We start from the raw sequence: 23856 nt of genomic DNA on the forward strand, positions 1-23856 counted from the left end.
TTCCCAGACCCAGTGTTCTATCCACTGCACTACCCAACTGCACCCCCCAACAATGCCTGCTAATCTTCACCAAAACTGAAATTTGTTTTTGTTTTGCTTTTTGGTGAGGCATTTAGGGTTAAGTGACTTGCTCGGGGTCACACAGCTAGTAAGTGTTAAGTGTCTGAGACGGGATTTGAACTCAGGTTCTCCTGACTCCAAAGCCAGAGCTCTATTCACTGCACCACCTAGCTGCCCCCAAAACTGAAATATTTTTATGTTTAAAATTTTTGGTTTTACTAGAACTGCAATTTAGTTGGTGGGAGAAAACTCCTGTCCCACTGTTCTACAGCTTAAGAATATTTGAGAGTTAACTGTCTGGGAGCACTGAGGGGTTGGGACTTTCCCAGGAGCTTGTGTCAGACATGACACTGTCATGCCAATGACAGTCTGTGACCCAGTATGGCTAGTTATTAGATGTAATGCCCCTAGTAGGGACAAGGATCCGGACAGGTCCATGGAACCTCTGTAGAAGTCAAAGTCATTACTTTCTCTAGAGCCTACCAGAACTCATGGCCCATGTTGTGAAGAGGCAGGTGACTTGCTTAAGAATGAACTGGCCTAGGGGCAGCTAAGAGGCATAGAGGATAGAGCACCGGCCCTGAAGTCAGGAGGACCTGAGTTCAAATCCAGCCTCAGACCAACACTTGACACTTACTAGCGGTGTGACCCTAGGCAAGTCGCTTAAGGAACTGGCATTAGTGGAGATGGCTGAAATGCTACTTGTCTCAATCCCACACTGTACTCAGAAGAAGGCTATGGTGTTCCTGTCTGAGACCACTGTGCCTTTACCCAGATCCTCCCTCTGGTTTCAGTGTCTTCATTGCCATAGATTGAGATCCTAGATCCCAAGTCCAGGGGAGAAAAGGTTAAATCCCTATCTATCTGTTTCCTAGAGGGAATTGGTGGTATAGTGGCTACAACGCTGGGCCTTGAGTCAAGAAGATCTAAATTCCAGTCTGGCCTCAGACTCTCATTAGCTGTGTGAGCCTAAGCAAGTAAGCTCAGTTTCCTTATCTGTAAAATGAGGTAATAGTAGCCCTTCCTTCCCAGGATTGTTATACGGATAAAGTGAGTTAATATTTTAAAGTGCTTTGCAAACTTTAAAGTGCTATGTAAAGGCTATTATTAGTAGCAATTATTATCATTATTATTATTACACGTAATAATCATCATTATGATAATAATGATCATTATTTTCCTGGTCCTAGAGCACAAACTCTCAAACTAGGGAGAGTTCCAGATTTCTGCGCACTGATAGGCTTAACTTGGCAGGAAGTGTCTGGTAGCATTCTCCAGGGATTTGTGTGTGGCCATGTGCTAACGAACATTTTTATTAATGGTATAAGAGGCAACCTTGGCACAGTAGATAGAGAGCAAGATTCAAAGCTGGGGAATCTGGGTTCAAGTCCCACTTCTGACATTTAGTGGCTGTATGACCCTGGGTAAGTCACTTCACCTCGTATTTCTGTAGGGAATTCTCCCCTCTCTAAGACTACAAATCGCTGGTCAGGGGCCACCCTGCATTGGCAGAAGGAGCTTCCTCACCTGGGAGTTCCCTAGACTAATGAAGTCACAAGTCCACCCCATCTCTATCCCTCCCTCTATCAGTGACATGAATAAAGGTACCTGGAGCATGCTTATCACGTTGGCAGATGACACAAGGTGAGTAGTGATACAACAGGACACAAAAAAACTTGACAGTTTGAATACAGGGATGGGGAACCTGCAGCCTCGAGACCACATGTAGCCCTCTAGGTCCTTGGGTGCTGCCTTTTGACTTAGTCCAAATTTTACAGAACAAATTTTTTCTCTGACTCATTTTATAGATGAGAAAACTGAGGCAAATAGGCTGAAGTGACTTGCCCAGGGTCACATAGCTAGTAAGTGTCTGAGTCTGGATTTGAACTCTGGAAGAAGTTATCCTGACTCCAGGCCTGGCATTCTATACCCTATGGTGCCATCCGTTCTGTATAATCACTATTTTATGCCATTTCTTTATGATGTAGAGACAAAAAGTCCAAGAAGTTAAAGTGATTTGCCCAGGGTCCCACAGCTAGTCAATGTCAATTTGAACTCGGAATCAAACTGGCCCACAAATCCAACATGCCCCCTGCTTCTCTAGTATAAGGTTTATTCTTATGTAACCCAAATCTAGTGCATGCACAGACCCTATCAGTTTGCTCCATAGGTGCAATTTTCCCATGTGAAGGAACTGGGAAATCCTTTTTGTGGTGATGTCTAAGAGAAGTACCTTGGAAAGACAGCAAAGTATGTGTAGACTTTCTATAATTGGTTCCAGTCAAGGAGACTTCTGGCTTCAGAGACTTTCTTTTTTCTTTGTTTCTTTCTTTGTTTTTTTCTTTCTTCCTTCCTTCCCTCCTTCCTTCCTTCTTTTCTTTCTTTCTCTTTCTTTCTTTCTTTCTTTCTTTCTTTCTTTCTTTCTTTCTTTCTTTCTTTCTTCTTTCTTTCTTTCTTTCTTTCTTTTAATAATATTTTATTTTTCCCCTCAATTACATCTAAAAACAATTTTTCAAATTCATTTTTTAAAGTTTTGAGTTCCAAATTCTAGACCCAGATGGCTCTGGAGGAGAAAGTGAGGCTGGTGACCTTGTGTAGCCCTTCCTCGCTTAAATCCAATTCACTTGCAAATCACGACATCACCTCCCTGTTGTCTTGATCCTCTTCCAGAAGAAGGACACACTGTTTTTTGTCTGAGAGACTGAGACCCCTCAAAGATTGGAGTATAGGCTAGTTCATCTAGAATGAATTCATAGACTCAAGCATTCTTCAAGTCAAGGTGGCAAAGATTTATTGTTATGCTTTTTTCAGCGGGCAAGGATTCTTAAAGAACCTGTGAGAGACTGAGGATGGAGCTAGGGTTTATATGGAAAAGGGCACGGGAAAGGAATGCCAGGGACACTGATGAGGTAACCTAAAGGTCCAGGTATCTTTGGGAGCTATGGATGGGAAAGTACAGGGAGTATACCGAACAGGGAGGGAGATGACAGAAGTATGGATCTTTGGAGTCTGGCAGGAGGAAGAGTCCTTTGGCTGGCCAAGGACAAAACTCCTTGGGCTGGGCAAAGCACCCCTCTTCCTCTGTCTTGATGAGAGAATGCTCTACAACAAGGGAAAGCTTTCTCACAAGACAGGAACTTACTAAGGAATTGGGAGACTTCCAGAGACATGATCTGAGGGCTGGGGCCTGAGCAGCCCAGCAGTCTCACCCAGCTTTGTGTAGCTGTACCAGGGAGAGATAAGGGTCGTGCTGGGGCCCACACATGAGTAATTGCTAGGCACAGTGTCCTTGGGCTGGGAAGTGATTGTCAGACACAGTGTGTCTGAGACTAGGGAGAAATTGGGGTCCAAGCACAAGCTCCCAAGCACCCCATCAACACAACAACAACAGTCAATCTATGTAAATCACTTTTTTTCCCTTAAAGGGACCAATTATTTTTTTTCTCCAACTGAATATTTAAAATCTATTTTCAACATTGCAGAACAGAGCCATTTTGAACAGTGCACTTCCCTCACCATGTGTCACCAGTTTTGTGCTGCGTAAATATTGACCAGAGCTCTTCCTCAGGCAGTACTCCTGGGGACTTGGATCCATCTGTAGGAATTCAACATATGCTCAATTATTCATGATAATGGGGCAGACAGAGAGCAGGGAGAGCTAAAAGCTACAGATGATTCAAAAGTCTCAAAAATTACTCAAATGTCATTTGCTCAGTAGCAGAGTTGAAGCAAAGGAACAGTAAAATAAATGAATAAACAAAAAAAAGAATGAATGAATGAAAAACCTAGAGTCATGCAGGTAAAGCAAGAAGGAAAACAAATCAAAGAGGCTGAATGATCTGTATGGAAAAGTCAATCTCTGATTAATTGGAGCTTGTTTCAAATTAATTTTCTAATAGCATGGTCAATCCTTGGCAAAACTGGTCAAAGTTGTTGCCTTCCCACTGACCTCCCACCCTCTGAGTAAACTCTTCTCCCCCTAGATGTCTGCTGCTCTCACACTTTATCCCTAGCTGCTCAGGGAATACTGCCATGATTGCCCCTTTTCCCCCTCCCCAGGCCTGCCCTATTAGGCAAAGCTTCCACTTTAACACCTGCTATGTAGAAGACTTTGAGCTGAGCTCTAGGCATGAAAAGATAAACATGATATAATCCCTGCCTTTGAGGAGTTTAAATTCTGCTGGGACATGTAAATTGTATACAGATATATAATCAAAAAGTACTTATTATGCACCTACTGGATACTATGCTAAGCAACAGATATTCAAAGCCAAAAATCGAAACAGTCCCTGCCCTCAAGGAGCTTGCCTCCTACTGGGGGGTATACCACATGTGCTCAAGGAATTAAAGAGACTGTGATCTGAGTAAGAAACCCTCATTCTTCTGGTTAGAAATCAAACCTGAGCTGAACTTTGAAAGGAGCTAGAGATCTTAAGAGGCTGAAGGCGGGAGGGAATAAATTCCAAGCACAGTCTGTGAAAAGCACAGAAGGAAGACACGGCCCCAAGCAACTGGGGTCACAGCCCCAAGACTAGTTAGGCTGGGAGAGAGTTTTTGAAGAAGAAGATAATGTGGAGCGCCTTGAATGTCAGGATAAGGTGTCTGTATTTAACTCAGAGGCAACAGGAAGCCACTGATTATTTTTGAGCAGGGGAATGAAATGTCCAGAGATGAGTTTTAAGATTATTTTGGTGGCTTTGTGAAGGTTGGCTTGGAGGAGAAAGTGAAAGGGAGAAACTAGAAGCAGTGTGACTATCTTCCCAAAGCGCTTTCCACAGCGATATGTGTCCATCTGGGAAAACTCTGGTTCCTACTTACAGGTCTTAGACAATGGCTGGGTTTGCAGGTAGAAAAGGAGAAAGATCTGAAAAGCCCCAAGAGCAGTCATATTTGGTAGCTGCAGATTTCTTTTTTTTTCTTTTTCTGCTTTTTGGTGAGACAATCAGAGTTAAGTGATTTGCTCAGGGTCACACAGCTAATAACTGTCAAGTGTCTGAGGTCAAATTTGAACTCAGGTCCTCCTGACTCCAAGGCTGGAGCTCTATCCACTATGCCACCTAGTTGCCCCCATGGCTGCAGATTTCACTCTTGACTTTGACCAGGCAACTCAGAAATAGCAAGGTTGGAAAAAAAGTTAAATGAAAAAAAAAGAGAGGGATCAACATAAACCCATTACCAGAACAGTGTGGCGGCCTTAGCTCACCTCAGAGGGTCTGGGTTCAAATCCCACCTCTGACACTCATAGGTGACATTGGGCAGCTCACTTGACCTTCAGTGTTCCTTAAATCTCTCCTTTCTTTCCTCTACAGTTAAAAATCAGGTTGCTTTTTCCAATTTCTCTGAACCTCCAAAGTTTGACTGTTGTTCCTAAATTTGGGAGATTATGATACAAAGATCATAGGATCATAAGAGTCATAGACTTATTTTATGAAAAGAACTCAGAGGTCAACTTCATTCAATATATGTGGAAACTGAGGCCTGGAGAGGTTAAGTGAACGTTCTTGAAGTCACACAACTATTAAGTAAAATGGGTAGCTTTGGAAGGTAAGTCCCCTAACTTCAAAGCCAGTGCACTTTCTACTGTAGGAAGAAAACATGCATTTATTAAACACCAAGTATGTGCCAGGCCCTCCACCAAGGGCCTTACAAATATTACCTCATTCGATTCTCACAACAACCCCAGAAGATAGATGCTATGGTTATCCTCATTCTACAGACAGAGGGTAAGTGACTTGCCCAGAGTCTGAGGCCAGATGCGTTAAGGGTCTAGTTTCTGTACTAGGAAAGTGATGGAATCCACCCCAGACCAGTGGCTAGCAACCTACGGGCCCTCAATAAGTGTAAATTAACTTAAAGAAGCTTTAAGAATGTAGTCTGGTTTTTCATTCTTTCAATGGGGTATTTCCTAGTAAAGCTAGGGAACAATCCACCTTAATACCATAGACAAACATGATCTGGAATCTTCAGCTTTGCTAATGCAAGCTGCCCTTGATTTAAAGATAACCAAAGCCAACAGATCGGCAAGAGCTTCTAAAACGTAGTTTTCACTTATTGTGGACCTAGCTAGGGAACGGGTGGGGTGTTCAGAAAGAGAGAAACAGCCAGGGACTATTTTTAACATCGGCAGGTACTAATGCCTTCACTCCTTGCTTCTTTGTGAAGCTCCCCATTGTCACCACCAGCCTCCCCCACCCCCCATCCTCCTTCATAGCCGCTCAATGTCAGGGCCTGGCAAGAATGGCAGTGAATCAGTGCCTAGGAACACATCTGTGAGCTGCCCCAAACTTGTTTCATTGCTATGAATAATCCAGGAGATGTATTGTTAGCAATGAATGGGAAAGATAAAAGGCATCGGAGCCCTCCGCAGAAGGTCTTATTGCTACATTTTTTAATTTAACAGAAAAGATGACACCACAAGCTGAGGCCTCGGCACCTGGGCCCACAGCCCAGGATGAACAGCAGCAGATAAGGAGAATGATGGCAAAGAGGTCGAACATTATCAAGGAGCTGATACAGACGGAAAAGGACTATCTCAATGACCTGCAGCTATGCATTAGGGAGGTAGTTCAGCCCCTGAAAAACAAGCAGGTAAAAGGTCTCTTCTTTTGTTGTCGGTGTTTTTCCCCTCCATATCCTAAATAGGATCTCTGCCTGAGTGAAAAGGAAGAGCCCAAATGCATCAGAGCCTGCATCTGGGGAGGTGGGGGTAGGGATGCCCATCCCTGGTTCTCTCGGCTTCCCCTAGAGTGTTTGTTTGCACAGATGCTGACTGTGTAAACCTCAAGTTTCCTTTCTTCAAAGAGCCTTTATTTGGACAATCTGAACTTCTGAAGACTACTGAAAAGGAAATTTTACTTCATCCTCAACCCCTGTGCCTTTTCTAATATTTCCCTTCTGGGATTCTGATGAAACTGGTAAGATCATGCAAGGCAGTCGTCTGTAGCATGAGGTCCTGTGGGCACATGGTACAGTCTGATGATGATCTCTGGAGAGGCCCCTAAGACTGGGGCAGAAGACTCATTTACACAATAACAACAACAATAATGAATAATAATAATAATAACAGCATTTATATAGCACCCTAAGTTTCACCAAGCACTTTGCAAAATGTCTTATTTTATTCTCACAATAACTCTGGAAGGTAAGTGCTATTACTATCATCTTCATTTTACAGATGGGGAATTCAGATTAAGTAACTCTCTCAGAGTCACACAGCTAGCAGTGTCTGATGCTGGATTTGAACTCAGTTCTTCCAGATTCCAAGTTCAGTCCTCTATACATGTACCACCTAACTGCTTAATGATTTTTGTTGTTCATTCATTTTCAGTCGTGTCTAACTCTTCGTAACTCCATTTAGGGATTTCTTGGCAAAGACACTGGAATGGTTTGCCATTTCCTTCTCCAACCTGAAAAGTAATAGTGTTTTATGTAGCGCTTTAAGGTTTGCAAAGTGCTCTGGCAGCCAGGTGGCACAGCACATAGAATGTCAGGCCTGAGTCAGGCTTCCTGAGTTCAAATCTGGCCTCAGACACATATTAATTGGGTGACCTTGGGCAAATCACTTAACACTGTTTGCCTCAGTTTCCTCAACTGTAAAATGAGACAGAGAAGGAAATGGCAAACCACTCCAATATCTCTGCCAAGAAAATCCCAAATGATGTCACAAAAAGTCAGACATAACTGAACAGCTACTTGTGCTGTCTCATTTGGTCTTCGCAACTCCGAAAAGTAGATGATATTACTATCTCTGTTTCACAAATGAAGAAAATGAGGCTGAAAAACAGTTAAATGACTTACCCTGGGTCACACAGCTAGTAAATGTCAAGTGTCTGAGGCTGGATTTGAACTCAGGTTCTCCTGACTCCAAGGTCAGAGCTCTATCCACTGCACCACCTAGCTGCCCTAACAATGACAACTTTTTTTTTTAGGTAATTGGGGTTAAGTGACTTGCCCAGGGTCACACAGCTAATAAGTGTTAAGTGTTTGGTCTGAGGTCACATTTGAACTCAGGTCCTCCTGACTTCAGGGCTTGTGCTCTATCCGCTGCACCACCTAGCTGCCCCAACAATAACAATTTTAGACTGAATGTAGTATAAAGATTTTCTCTCTGTCTGGCCCTAAGCTAATTTTGAGTTACAGACAGATCTATCACTAACCCACTATCACTTTCTTGGTCCCTTTCCCATATTTTATTTCAGTTTTACTCTTTGATATTTTTCAACAAATCCTGCTTAGAGTATAGGAGGGGGGAGGCATAAAAGGTCCCTGGAAACTGGAAGTGACAGACAAATTCCTTGTTTTTCTTTATTTTGCCGATATAATTACGGAACCAATGGGACTTTTAAAAGTTTAGGCTTCATCTAGTACAGAAGCATTAAGTACAGACCCCCAAGTGTGGTCCAAGTCAGATTAAAATGTAATTGGGAAATATTTAACAAAATAAATTAAAAACTAATAAAACATAGATGATATTACATTATAAAAATAAGTCAATATGCAGCCAGGGATTCTTATATATGTTTTAATAGCCTCCTTTTCTCTTTTAGTTGGACACCACTGCTCTAGACCATGTACCTAATTTTTAAAATTACGTGAAACTAGGACAGATATTGGATTTAAGATTTAAGATGCCAGAAGATCTCAGAAGGTTGAAGCTCATAGCCTGAAGTTTAATTAGCAAGGAGTGTCAAATCTTGGATGGGGGTTCAAAAAAATCACCTGCCCACATACAGGATGACAGGCATATGGCTAGAAAGCTGTTCATTTGAAAAAGACCCTGCAGATTGTACTGGGTTGTGAGCTGATTACAAATGAGCAGTGTGAGGCAGATAAAAAAAAAAGCGCTACTTCTAGATGAAATGGTAGCAGGTTATCTTGGAAAGAGCAATGGCTGTAGTCAGAAGATATGGGTTCAATCCCACCTCTGATTCTTCCAACTTGGGCACCGTTTGGCAAGACACTTATGAAAGGGTTAGATTAGCTAGAATCCTGCTAACTCTAGATCTAAGACTTTCAGTTTTATTAATAGAAGCAAGATAAAAGTCTTACTTTCTGCTACTCTAGTCTAGACCATATTTGGTGTATTTTGCTCTGGGAAGAACATTTTAGAAGAACATTGATGAGATGGAATGCCTCCAGAGGAAAGTAATACAGATGAAGAGGGCATCTGGAATTCATTTCAGTTCAACAAATGTTTATGTCCAAGTGCTCAAGTCTTTCACAGTTGACTATCCTTCCAATGTTGCTGTTACTTTGTACAATGTTCTCCTGGTTCTGCTCACTTCACTTTGCATCAGTTCATATAAGTCTTCCCACTTTTTTTTTCATAAAACCAGTTCCCAGTTTTATTTAATAGTTTGTATTTTCTTACTTTTAATTTTATTAATCTCTCCTTTGATTTTCAAGGCTTCCATTTTGGTGTTTAATTGAAGTTTTATTAACTTGTTCTTTATCTGGTTTTTTTTAGTTGCATGCCCAATTCATTGATCTGTTCTTTCTCTGTTTTATTGATATAAGTATATATAGAGATAAAATTTCCACTAAGTACTGCTTTGCTTACATCCCACAAATTTTGGTGTGTTGTCTCATTGTTGTCATTTTCTTTAATGAAATTATTTATTGTTTTTATGATTTGTTCTTTGACCCACTCATTCTTTAGGGCTAGGTTATTTAGTTTCCTATTAATTTTTAATCTGTGCTTTCACAGTCCTTTTATGGCTGCAATTTTTATTGTATTGTGGTGTGAAAAAGGTGTATTTAATATTCCTGCTTTTCTGCATTTGGTTGTGAGATTATATGCCATAATACATGGTCGGTCTTTGTGAAGATGCCATGTACAACTGAGAAAAAGATATATCCCTTACAATTTCCATTAAATTTTTTTCTAGAAGTCTATCATATCTATCATAATCTAACCATCTCCTTAACTTTTTTTTATCATTTATTTTATAGTTATATTTATCTATTTTTGAGAGAGTGAAGTTGAGGTCTTTCACTAGTACAGTTTTACTATTTCCTCCTATCATTCATTTAACATTTCCTTTAAGAATTTGGATACTATGCCATTTCATGGATATGTTTTGTACTGATATTACTTCATTGTCTATGGTACCTTTTAGCAAGATGTATTTTCCATGCTTATCTCTTTTAATTACTTCTATTTTTGATTTTGCTTCGTCTGAGATCATGATTGCTATCCCTGCCTTTTTTTTTAATTTCAGCTGAAACACAACAGATTTAGTTCTAGCCCCTTATTTTAACTCTGTGTGTGTCTCTCTGTTCCAAGTATGTTTCTTGTAAACAACATATTGTTTAATTCTGGTTTTTAATGCATTCTGTTATCCACTTCCATTTTATGGATGAATTTATCCCATTCACATCCATAATTATGATTACTAATCATGCATTTCTCTCCATCCTATTTTCTTCTATTCATTCTTCTCTCTCTCTTTTTATCCTACCCCTTCTTTAAAGTCTGTTTGCATCTGACTGATACCTCTTTTTATCTGCCCTCCCTTTTATCAACCTCAACCCTCTTGTCTTATCCCTTTCTCCTCTACTTCCATGTTGGGTAAAATAGATTTCTATACTCATACATTTCCCCCTCTTTGAAAAAATTTAGGTGAGAGTTAGGTCCACTTTTTGTAAAAACTCTGTCTTGGGCACCTCTTTTATCGTTCCGACATAATCAACTCACTCCTATGCCCTCTATGTAGAATCCTTCTAACTGCCCTAATAATGATAAAATACTTACGAGTTACATGTATCATCTTCCCACACAGAAATATAAATAGTTTAACCTTATAAGTTCCCTTATGATTTCTCTTTCATGTTTACCTTTTTATGCTTCTCTTGAGTCTTATATTTGAAAGTCAAAATTTCAATCCAGCTCTGGTCTTTTCATCAGGAATGGTTGAAAATCCTCTGCTTCATTAAATATCCATTTTTTTCCCATTGAAGAATTATACTCAGTTTTGCTTCTTATCACTGCAGGTCTTCAAATAGAGATTCTGCTTTATGTAGGTGTTGTAGTGGGGATTCATGTCTTGAGTATGGGTTGTACTAAGTGAGCTCCTGTATCCCTCCCAAATTTGGATCCTTTGTGAAACCACCTTGGAAAGTATGAACACTTGTGTGTATGTGTGTGAACAAAGCCTGAGTGGAGGAGGAGGAAGGTGAAATTTGAATGAGCAAATGATTGAGTGACAAATGATTGGATCACTGTGTTATGCTACGTGTTTGATTTCACACAGACCTTAATTTCCTGCCCCTTCCACAAATACCTTGTCAATGCTACAAAAAGTAGCACCTGTATTTCACTAATAGAGCAGTTATTTATGCTTCATATTGCAAGATAACAACAGCTATTCACAACTTTCAATGTTGAGCCCTTCTTGGAGACAGCACACTTTGGACATGTGAGACCTATTCCTATCTGTGGAGATTGGTTATTGAATAGTCTTGTGTCATTCAAATTTCCTTTCCTTTCCTTTCAAAGTTTTTTCTCCTAGTCTCTTGCAGGCTTATTGTTTATTACTGAAATTATTCAATTTCACAACCATGTGTCTTGGAGTTTTCAGCATAAGGTTTTGTTTTGTTTTTGTGTGGAGGTGATCTGTGGATTCTTTCAATTAGCACCTTCTTTTCCGTGTTCCAAAGTTCTGGATAAGTGAGATTCAGACAAAGCTAAGGAGATCCTCTGTGTTACTGACATTGACAGTGAGAACAAAGGGAAATCTTCACAGATTATCTGGATTGTGTTTGAAAGTGATTACACATACAAGGGGGAAGGCAACAAAAGAGACTGATGGAATTTTCAAGTGGACTCTGATATTGTCCCAGACCCTGACCATAAGCTTTTTCTTTTAAAAAGAAAATGTAATACTCTGTGTTGTCATGTACGTTTAGTAGATATTTAACTGTGCAATGTAAGTGGAGTATAATAATGCTGAATAGTTCATGCCTTATATTCAGAACAATATACATATTATTGTGTTTGTGATATTGTCCTTATAATCGAAGATAAAAAAGTTATCGACAAATTTTTATTGATGGGAGTAAAAACAAAACTGTCTTTTTTTGTGTGTGTGAGGCAATCAGGGTTATGTGACTTGCCCAGGGTCACACAGCTAGTAAGTGTCATGTGCCTGAGACTGGATTTGAACTCATGTCCTCCTGACTCCAAGGCCAGAGCTCTATTCACTGCGTCACCTAGCTGCCCCTCAAAATTGTCTTTTCAAATACGGAATCTAGTAACTGAAAAAAAAATCGAAACACTATGAAGTGCTAAAACTACATGCGTTATCATTTCTTCTTACATTTCTTTCTAAAAAATAAATTGCAATGATATCTTTTATTTTTACATTGCCTAATTTCCCCCTGCATCCCTCCCTTTCCTCACTCTCAGAGCCCTACTGCAGCTCATAACCAGCTCAAGTGGTCTACCACCCTCATTCTTCCCAGTAATAAGAAGTACAGGCATGTAAGAACTGAAAAGATGAAGAAGAGAACAAAATAATCAAAACCAATAATTATTTCTTAAAAATCTGGAAATATGTACATTACTCCTTATCTGGGGACCTCCCACCTCTTCAAAGGAACGGAAGGAAGTATCTTCTTATGCTTCTTCTTTGGGACCATGCTATTCTTTGTAATTTTGCATCACTATGCATTGTCATTTTCTTATTTAAAAAATTAATAGTATTTTATTTTTATAATTATACGTATAGAAAATTTTCAACATTCATTTTTGAAAGATTTTAAGTTCCAAATTTTTCTCCCTTCCCTCTCCCCTCCCCAAGACAGCAAGCAACCTGATATAGGTTATATTTGTGCAATAATGTAAAATATTTCCCCATTAGTCATGTTGTGGAAGAAGAAACAGAACAAAAGGGAAAAAAAGTTTAAAAAAATAGTATGTTTCAATATGCATTCAGATTCCATTAGTTCTTTCTTTGGATGCTGATAGCATTTTCCATCATGACTCTTTTGGAATTATCTTGGATCACTGTATTGCTGAGAAAAGCTAAGTCAATCATAGTTGATCATTGCACAGTGTTGCTGTTACTGTGTACAGTGTTCTCCTAGTTCTGCTCACTTTACTCAGCATCAGTTCATGTAAGTCTTTCTAGGTTTTTTTCTGAAATCCACCTGCTCATCATTTCTTGTAGTACAATAATACTCCATTACATTCATATACCACAACTTTTTCAGCCATTCCCCAATTGATGGACATCCCCTCAATTTCCAATTCTTTGCTACCACAAAAGAGCTGTTATAAATATTTTTGTGCGTTTGCATACTTTCCCCTTTTTTATGATCTCTTTGAGATACAGACCTGGTAGTAGTATTGTTGGATCAAAGGGTATGCACAGTTTGATTGCCCTTTGGGCATAGTTTCAAATTCCTTTCCAGAAGGGTTGGATCAGTTCACAACTCCATCAACAATGCATTAGGGTCCCGATTTTCCTACATCTTCTCCAACATTTGTCGTTTTCCTTTTTTGTCACATTAGATAATCTATCTGATAAGTGTGAGGGGTTCCTCAGAGTTTTTTTAGTTTGCATTTCTCTAATCAATAGTGATTTACAGCACTTTTTCATATGACCATAAATAGCTTCGATTTCTTCATCTTCATGGTCATTTTCAATCACAAATAGAAGAATGTTATGAAAAATGAAATTTATATTTCTCTGTTTATTACTTTCATAGGCCCAGGTCTTGATGGGCAGAGTGTGCAAGTGTCTGAGAAATATAATTTTATGGTCCTTCTGGATAATTGAATATTATTTATTTTGATTCAAAAAATATTTCTTTTTTTTTTTTGGTGAGGCAGTTGGGGTTAAGTGACTTGCCCAAGGTCACACAGCTAGTGTCAAGTGTCTGAGGCCAGATTTGAACTCAGGTCCTCCTGACTCCAAGGCCGGAGCTCAATCCACTGTGCCACCTAGATGCTCCCCTCAACAAATATTTCTTGAATATTATTCAATTTAATTCAACAAATATTTCTTAAGTGTCAACTAAGGGCAGAACTCTACCTGAGTTGCTAAAAGATTTCCATAAAATATGGTGCTTGCCTTGATGAAGCTTACAGGGTAATAGAAGAATAAGAGGTAGGCACATTTAAGTGTATTGATTCTGTTCTCATGGACCTCACATCTGAATGATTTACTTAGAAAATAAATCTGGTGTGAACGATGTACACTCAGGGGCTACAGGTAAGCCTTCTACAGTCCCCAGCAGGATGATTACCTTTCCTAGGGAGAATTTGTTGTGCATTTATTGATCAATTGACAAGCGATATTTGTGGCTATGGTGTGTCCTATGTTCTGTGCTGAGAAGCAATTCCTGCCCTCGAGCAGTTTACATTCTCCTGAGAGGATACCACACCAAAGCATTTGTTTCACAGTGTGCCACTATGCTTGCGGGCCCTGTGAAGAGATACAGACTAGATTATGTCACATTTAGCTGGATTTGGAAAAGAGTGAATGACCAGACCCAAAGAACAACGATCAATGCCACTTTGGAAGGAAGTCTTTTGTGAATTGCACAAAGCCCTTGCTAGACAAGATTTTATTAATGGCGTGGGTAAAAGCATCAATGCCATATTCACCAAATTTAAAAGGGGAAAAACCCTGGGAGGAATAGCTAACATGATGGCTGACAGAACAGGAGTATTGTCACTACAATACTCAAGATACTCATGGTACTGTTCTCGTGGTACTCACACGCTAACTATCTAGGCCTGGAAAATGGTTTTGGTAAGGCTCTAATCAAACCTGGGATTGCATAGCTACCTAACAATTCACCCACACTAAAATGGAGAAGACTACAGCGTTAACGGGTCAGTTATGTGGCATAGCTGATAGAGTCCAGGCCTGGAGTCAGGAAGGCTCGTCTTCCCGGGTTCAAATCTGGCCTCAGACACTTCCTAGCTGTGTGACCCTGAGCAAGTCATTTAACTCTGTTTTCCTCAGTTTCCTCATCTGTCAAATGAGCTGGAGAAAGAAATAGCAAATCATTTCAGTATCTTTGCCAAGAAAACCCCAAATGGGGTCATAAAGAGTCAGACATGACTGAAATGACTGAACAACAACAATGTTACTATAATCTGGCATGACGATGAAAATGTTACTGTGCTCTTCTACTGCACTGGTCCAGAAAGAGGGAAGAGATGACAGTCTTGCTGTATCCTTCCTAATCTTACCACTTGTAGAGTTTGTATTTGGGGGGCAGGGGATTTTCCGTCTGCAGAGACCTTCAGTGTACACGTGATGCACTACAATCAGTGAGGGTAGGCGTTGTCAAGGCAGATTTCAGCTGGATGCCATTTAAACCTTCCTAAATGGAAACGACCACCACATTGCCAGAAGATGCCCATGACCTTAAGTTGGGGAGTTGTAGAGGATATTCCTCTTCATGAGGCTCCTTCCACCTCTGATACTCAGCGATTCTGTGACTCTGTACCTAAAACATCTTCTTCACCTTTAACTCACCAATTTCATTTGTATTACTTGACCTGCTCCCGAAATCCTGCTTCCCTATTCCTACCTTCTAACCTGAGAAAGCAGGCTATAGTAACTTTTCATGAATTATAGTTCAAATTAATTTATCCATTTTACCACCTTAAAAAAATCTTTTCAAGCTGAATATATTGATGGATGACTGTGATCCCAGTTACCAAGGAGGCAGAGGAGGGCAGATTGCTTGAGTTTGGGAGTACCGGACTGCAGTGGATGAAGCCATATCTCATTACTATGGTGGGGAATGGATGTGGGCTCACCTAAGGAGGCCTTTAATGAGCAATGAATCCACCCAGGCTAGAAACAGAGAAGGTCAAAACACCTATGTTTACTAGAGTGAGACAAGGCCTATAAGTAGCCCTGGTACATCAAGCTTAAGCAAGGTAGAAATATAGTCTTTAATAAACCAACAAAAAACCTCAAACTTCTCATTTTCATAAAGTTGTGTTAGCTCAAGGAAGTCTCTACAAGTTGGAGAAGAATTCCATTGGGAAATGTTAAACGTCAAAAGTAAGCCATCGCTTCTGTTCAGCTGTGTCCTATTCTTTGTGGCCCCATTATGGGTTTTCTTGGCAAAGATATTGGAGTGGTTTGCCATTTCCTCCTCCAGCTCACTTTATAGATTAGAAAACTGAGGCAAACACGGTGAAGTGACTTGCCCAGGGTCACACAGCTAGTAATTGTCTGAGGCCAGATTTGAATTCAGGAAGATGAATCTTGCTGACTCAAGGCCTAGCACGCCAGCACCTAGCGGCCCAAAAAGCAAACCATACCGGAGTAAATTGCACCACCAACTACAAAGCTAGAATGGCAGCTGGGTGGCGCAGCGGTTAGAGGACTGGACCTGGAGTCAGGAAGATCTGAGTTCATTTTTACCCTCAGACACTTACTAGCTATGTGACCCTGGACAAGTCACTTAGCCCCTATTTGTCTCAGTTTCCTCATCTGTAAAATGGGGATAATAATAGCACCTGTCTCCGAGGATTGTTCTAAAGATCAAATGAGATAAGATTGGTAAAGTGCTTAAAAAGTGCTTAGCACACGTGTTGTCTTCGTGACCCAGTGGACCATACTGGACCATCAAAGATACTGGAATGGTTTGCCATTTCCTTCTGCAGTGGATTAAAGCAAACAGAGGTTGATTGACTTGCCCAGGGTCACATGGCTAGTAAATGTCTGGGGCTGAATTTGAACTCAGGTCTTCCTGACTCCAGGCCCAGTGCTCTATCCACCTAGCTGTCTCTTAGCTTGGTATATAGATGCTGAATGTAGTTATTATTATTAATAATACTATATGTGCATACCTACATACATATATATTTGATTTTTAATTTTGTAAATTCCGAACTTAACAAAGTTAAGTTAATAAGCATTTCCATGTACATATTATCACAGAAGAAGAGACTGTATGATGTTCATATATGAGAGTTAGTAGACTTGCCTCTCAAGTACTGACAGAGCCATTGATCTGAGCCGGTTCTTCCCAGCATTACTTAGGAGAGACTCTGTCTCTGCGTGTGGCTCTCTGGAAAGACATGCTTTGCTCTTGTATTGGATTCAAATTGAGTTGGGCATAGAAGCCATGATACATTGGTATTCTGGTATGTGAAACCTCCTTTTATGGAATTGAAATCTCTTCTCCTAACTTGCTCAGTAAACCCAAAATCAAGAAAGATGAGGTGGTTTTTTTTTAATCCTCATATTACGGTTTTGTGATTGAAACTTTCCCCCTTGTTGATATATTTACAAGCACATGAAAGGTTTCCTTCAGTGAGAAGTCTCCTACTTCCTTTAATTCTGATAATCTATAGTCCAAATCAAAACCTACTGGGTCTAGGGAGGAGGAAAATGAAAGCATTTCCCATCTCAGTGCGGGGACTATACTGCCTGGAATTTAAAGAGAGTAAGATGCCATTCAGATCTGTCTTAATATCTAAGACAATGCATTCATTCCATCTGCGGAAGGGTATCTCCTGCTCCTTACCTCTTTTCTCAGGACTTACTGGTTTAAAAGAGAGCTATTGTTTTTTTTTTCCTCGTGAAAGTGCCATGTCTCAGTGTGAATACCTGTAACAATTATGCCAGGGCTATAAACATGTTTAATGTCCTCACTCCATGACATGGGCCATGTTAAGCCTAACATCAATTGTTATCAACACAGATTTGCTGAGGCACGCAAACTCCAGGCCCAACAGAAATGATTCCAACCTAGAAAGAAGTCATAGACTGGGGTCGTCAGAACTAAACTAATTAATCTGTCTATCAGATAGCTAGGCGGCATAGTGGCTCAAGCACCAAACTTGGAGTTAGGAAGATCTAAGTTCAAATTCTGTCTCAGACACTTACTGGGCAAGTCACTTAACCTCTATTCACTTTAATCCATTGGAAAAGGAAATGGTAAACCATTCCAGTATTTTTGCCGAGAAAACCCTAAATGGTGTCACAAAGAGTCAGACAAGACTGAAATGAATGAACAGAAACAAGTTGTAGGCTAATTAAGGGAACAAGACTTTGCATATTGTACACATAATACAATGACCAACACTAGCAGGGAGTAAAGGCTAAGTGCCAGATGAACAGTACATACAATCAGCTTGGAGTTTTGAGAAATGAATGAAAAAAACATTTATGAAACATTTACTAAGTACAAAGCATTGTGCTAATTGCTGGGTATATGAATAGAAAAGGAAGATACTCCGTATTCTCATGTTTTAATGAGGGAGACAAGACATATGGAAAGTTTCAGTTGCAAATCAGATGGAAAAGTCTTATGGTTCTTGGGGTGCAGGGGCAAAGAAAATGTTAATGCATTTCTAATGTCCTTTCCACTGATAAAATTGCATCAGTTTCTGAGGTTGAACTGTTTTGCCATGGATATTGGTATCAAATATTTCCTATTAGAGGGAAAGTTGGAATCCTGAGAGAAAAGAGTTGAGATTTATGTTCGACCTAAGGATCTGTGAAGCAAAGAACTGTGTTAAGGTCTATGAGAGACACAAATAAATCTGGCACAGTGGATAAAGCACTGGGCCTGGAGTCAAGAAGTACTGAGTTTGAATTTGGCCTCTTGGATACTTACTTGCTGTGTGAGCCTGGGTTAGTCACTCAACTTCTGTTTGCCTCAGCTTCCTCATCTGTAAAATGGGGATAATAGCACCTACTTCTCAGGGCTGTTGTGAAGATCAAATGAGACAATTATATATAAAGTGCTTATCACAGCGACTGGCACATAGTAAGTGCTATATAAATGTTAGCTAGTGTTATTTTTATTAAATATGGGGTGTCCTAAAAGTCTTAGTGCGGTTAACTTTAAGTTGCATAGCTTAAAATTGCACTGAGATTCTTGGAATGTCTTGTATAATAATAATAATAATAGAAACTCGTCTTTATAGTTTGCATCGTGATTTCTTGACTACCTACCTGTGAGGTAGGTAGTAGTATTGTTGAGGAAACAGCCTTGTTGAGGCTGAATAACTTGCCTGAGGTCATATGGATAACATGAGAGGGACCATCTTTGCCTTCAAAAGATAAACTCAGTTTCCTCATTTGAAATAGCTAGGGTGGCATATTGGCTAGGGTGCTGGACTTGTAGACAGGGAGATCTAGGTTCAAATCTCCCTCAAACATTTCTATGCTGTTTGACCGTATGTGAAAGGATCTGTTCTGTGTTGTTGTTTTAATTTGAAAAATAGGGGTAATAATAGTACCTGTCTCACACAATTATGAAAATCAAATGAGAATATGCATACACATATATATTTGTGTGTGTATGTATGTATGTATAGTGCTTTTCACTATAAAATCCTAAGTAAATATTAGCTATCATTATATTATTATTAGTGTAATGTGGGGTTGGCTTAGGGTGGATGAATTAGAAGGTTTCTTCCAGCGGTGATTCTGCTGTTCTTTATAAAAAACCAAATGACAATCAATGATTTAAACGGTAGTTCAAGACCACAGAAGAAAGAGGTGATGAAATGCATGCTATGATTAATTGTTGGGCAGAAATTCATTCTGATAGCAAGTAAGAAGTCAGGGCTTACCACAGAGTGAGCAGCTATGGAATGATTTTAGGGAAGAGGTAAGATTTGAGTTAGGCCTTGAAAAAAAGGGAGGATTCGAAAAAAGAAAAGTCTAGGGGCAGGGAGATGGTTGGAGGGTCTGGTGAGTGGAAGGGTCTCAAGTTTTAACACATAGGATAGATACTATATGCTTCTCCAGCCTAGGGTAGACACGGGTCAATAGAAGAAATGGTTGAACAAAAGGCAATAATCAGCAAATCATGGAGGAAATAGCTGGCCTGCCAAAATACACTCATACATGTACATTCTGTCTCCCTGTATAAAGTTTAAAAAGTCTGAGAAGCATAACTTCTGCGTAATTAGTCATTTTATTAATAATGTTACCATTTTATTAATAAAAGAGGTCAGTGGCACTCTTGAATGCCAAAGACCGACCCATCATGGCAGTGGGCTCACAGTTTATATGCCCTTGGAAGAGTGGGTGTTTCTGAAGTTGGCAGTCGACTCTAATTGGTAAACAACTAATGAAAGAATGCATATTACAATGAGAAGCAGGCTCACTTCAATAAGGGGTGGAGAGAGTGATATTATGTCACTCTTGGACAAAGAGACTGTCTCCACATCCAAATCATCCCCAGCTTTGGGTAATCTAATTAAAGAATTTATCCCCACCCACACCTGAGTAGAACACAATGGGCTTCCCCACTTTTGATTAAATTTCTTGAAGGCTGAGTCAGAGGAAATTGAGGGGAGTTCATTCAATTTCTTTATCAGTGATGTCCTTCAAGAGACTGAACTTTCAAATGAGGACTGTAGAAAAAGGGAGAACTCTGAATGTCCCCAAATCATTGGTTGTTAATAATCATTTCTGTCATCTGTATGTATCTTGCATGTAGCTCTTTATAGGCATGGTGTCTCCCCCATTAGATGATGTAGTATGAGATGCAGAGCAGGAGAGAAGAGGTTACATCTGGAGTGCTGGGTTCGGTTTGGGGCACCATAGTTCAGGAAGGATATTAACAAGCTGTAGGATGTGCAAGAAGAAGGACCATCTTGGTGAGAGGCCTCAGGGCCATGGCATATGAGGAGCACTGAAGGGGCTGTGGATGTTAGCCTGGAGAAGAAATGGCTCAGTCTTGATGGGACAGCTTCGTCAAGTACTTGATGGAATGTCAGTATGGAAGAGGGGTTTGATCTTTTCTTCTTGAACCCAGTGGATTAGGATCAAGGGGAGAACACTGAAAAGATGCAAATTTAAACTCCTTGTTAGGAAAACCAATCCCTATCAACTAGAGCTGCCCCAAAGTGATGTAAGGTGAATCAGAACCTTTGGGTTCACTCCAATGCAGTCTTCAAGCAAAAGAAGGATGAACATTGTAGTAAAAAAGTCTTAGTTGAGTATGGATGGGAAGAGATGAACACCAAGGTCCTTTTCAGTACCAAAATTCTGTAATTCTACAAGGGTTCTATTGTTCTGTGCTTTGACTAGGCCATCTTTTGAATACTTTTGGATGCCAAATTTGGCAAAAGACACAGACAAACAGAATTGGGTCTAGCAGAAGGCAGCCATAATGTCTGAGAATTTGAAGGACTACCGTGGGAGGGAAAGAATAGAGGCACCCAAGTGGCCCAGTGGATCAAGCACTGGACCTAGAATCAAGAAGACTTGAATTCAAATCCTGCCCCAAACACTTACTAGCTATGTGACCCTGAGCAAGTCACTTAACCTCTGCTTCCATTTCCTTATCTGTAAAATGGGGATAATAACAGCACCTATAGGACTGTTGTGAGGATAAAATGAAATAATATTTGTAAAGTACTTTGCAAACCACAAAATATTGTATAAATGCTAGCTATTATTATGATTTGTTCTCTTTGGTCCTACAGATCTAGAAGCAATAGGCAGAAATTGTAGAGAGGCAGGTTTAGGTTTCCTAATAATTAAAGTCATCTAAAAATAGAAGGAGCTACCTCAAGAGCCCCCCAACCCTGTTGGCCCCTCACTGGTGCAAATTGTGAAGGCTTCTTGTCCAATTATAGATGTGATTAGACAGTTGGCCTCTAACGTTCCACTCCCAGGCACAAAGCTACAGACTTGATCTCCTGATACTTCCCTTCATAAGGTCTAAAGCATCCATGATTTTCATTGCTATGGATACTTCCGCTGATGATGCAGACTGCAAGCCCCTGTTGGTAGATGGTCTTCCTGTGTTCCTCTAACAACAATAAAACTATCTGCTGATGGCCCAGGTTATAGTAATGAGCTTTTTAAAATTTAGCTAGTCTGGTCCTCAGATGATTACAGTCTGTCACTGGTCCCAAACAAAGCCCTTGTGGCTTGCAAAGCATTTAACAAAATCATTCATCTAGCTTTGTGGAAGGACCAAGATATGAAAGATGATAGCACAGTTAGGTGGAATGGAGTGAATGCTCAGATTCAAAAAGTGGTCGTGATTGAGTCAATGTCAAGTCGAAGAATTGTCTCTATTGAGTTGGCCCAAGGATCTGTCCTGGGCCCTTTGTTTTTTCAACATTTTAATAAATGGCTTGGCTGAAGGCGTAGATGGGACATTGATCAAATTGGCAAAAAATACAAAAGCGGAGAGTAATAGCCAAACACAGTTAGTATCCAAAAAGATCTTGGCAGACTAGAACAGTGGACTAAACCTATTTAAAATGAAATTTAATAAGAATAAATTAAAAATTCTATACTTGGGTCCAAAAGTCAAAATCACAAATTCAGGATGGAGGTGGGGTAGGGCATGGATAGACAAAAGTTTGGGTTAAAAACTGTCAAAGATTTTTTGGAGAAGTTAGTAACTTTAAGAGCAAAATGAATCAACTATGCTATGTACTATCACCACCTGCCCCTACAAAAAAATCTATATTCATTAAGAAATGATAGTGTCCAAACAGATAAAGGTAATAAGCCCTACTATGCTCTGTTCTGGTCAGACCACATCTGGACAATTGTGTTTGCTTCTGGGCACCATATTTAGAAAGTGCCTTGACAAGCTGGTGGGGAAGCAGGATAGAGAAAGAACTAGGAACCATGACAAATGAAGATCAGTTTAAGGAACTAGGGATGCTGAGTCTAAAAAAAAAGGGAAGTCTTGTGAGGGACATATACTAGGGATTGGGTTTGTTTTTTGCTGGCTTCAGTTCAGGCCAACACAGGGAACAATGATGTAGATTAGAAAATGCAGGAATTTAGATTTAAGATGGATATAAAGAAAAGTTTCCTAACAATTTGAGCCTATTTGGTGCTTTTCAAGCAGTGGCTAGAATCATTGACTATGTTGTAGAAGGAATTCTTGATCAGGAATAGGTTGGATTGATGGCCTTGGAGATCCCTTGTAACACTGAGATTCTGCAATTCAGTGACCTGTCAAAAACTCTAAAACCACAACCTTCAAGAACTTAAAGTGACTGCCATCACACAATGAGGCTTCAGAGCAGTTCTGTAGTGGAGGATATTTCCAACATTAGGCACAAATGAAATCTTTTGATGACTTTATCAACCCTATCACCACGAGAATCATCCCCCATGAACTCAAGGTCTATGGATGTATAGTTAGAGCTGACTCAACCTGGGTCACAAGTCAGCTTCATTGGGCTGCTTCAATCTCATGGACCTCCATGTGGAGTCAATGCCTCACAGAAGCCAAACAGTTCAGCTCTCTGGTTCGGTTCAATTGAAATCTTCACTGATTTTGGTCTATCCACACTAATGGCTTCTGACCTAGAATATATCAGGGCAATTAGCTAGTAATTTGTGCATTTAACTGGAAGATTAACTCACAGGAACCGTTGGCTAGCAGGGACCCAAATTCAACCTGCAGTCTGACTCAATTAGCTAATATGGATTCCGGCTTCACTGCAGGAATTTCACACATATAAATGAGCTCTTGTAAGAAACCTGGTGGAATAAGCACTAGTTCAGTCTGCACAGCTTTGTAATCTGTAAGCCAACTGTCTAAATAAATGCCATATTAATTGGATAATTATCCTAGCCCACTGGTTGCCAAATGTTTCTTGCCAACCTCCCCTGCTGCCATTAAATTTTCTTCACGCTCAATGAGCAGTTTTTATTTCCTTCACCTTTCTTTCTGCTTTTTTTCCTTCCATTTTAATTTTAAGAAGCCTGAAAAAAAAAAAGCAATCTTTGGCCTTTTCTTCTCAACACATTCTACTCTGTCTCTCTTCCTTATGGTCCCCTACCAGAAGTGTGCTGCGGTAAGCTCAGAAAGCTC

The 23856-nt window shown here is 40.0% G+C and overlaps 1 protein-coding gene across 1 annotated transcript in view; it reads left to right on the forward strand.

Annotated features, from left to right (window-relative positions):
* The window catches only part of ARHGEF38 (Rho guanine nucleotide exchange factor 38), a 126176-nt gene that overhangs the window by 16109 nt on the left and 86211 nt on the right, over window positions 1-23856 (forward strand). Inside the window, exon 2 of the mRNA XM_020974757.2 lies at window positions 6461-6648. Coding sequence (XP_020830416.1) covers window positions 6461-6648 — 188 coding nt within the window. The remainder of the gene's footprint in view (window positions 1-6460; window positions 6649-23856) is intronic.

The sequence above is a fragment of the Phascolarctos cinereus genome, unplaced genomic scaffold (assembly GCF_003287225.1).
Source record: "Phascolarctos cinereus isolate Bilbo 61053 unplaced genomic scaffold, phaCin_HiC Scaffold_9;HRSCAF=440, whole genome shotgun sequence".
In the NCBI taxonomy this organism is placed as follows: Eukaryota; Metazoa; Chordata; class Mammalia; order Diprotodontia; family Phascolarctidae; genus Phascolarctos; species Phascolarctos cinereus.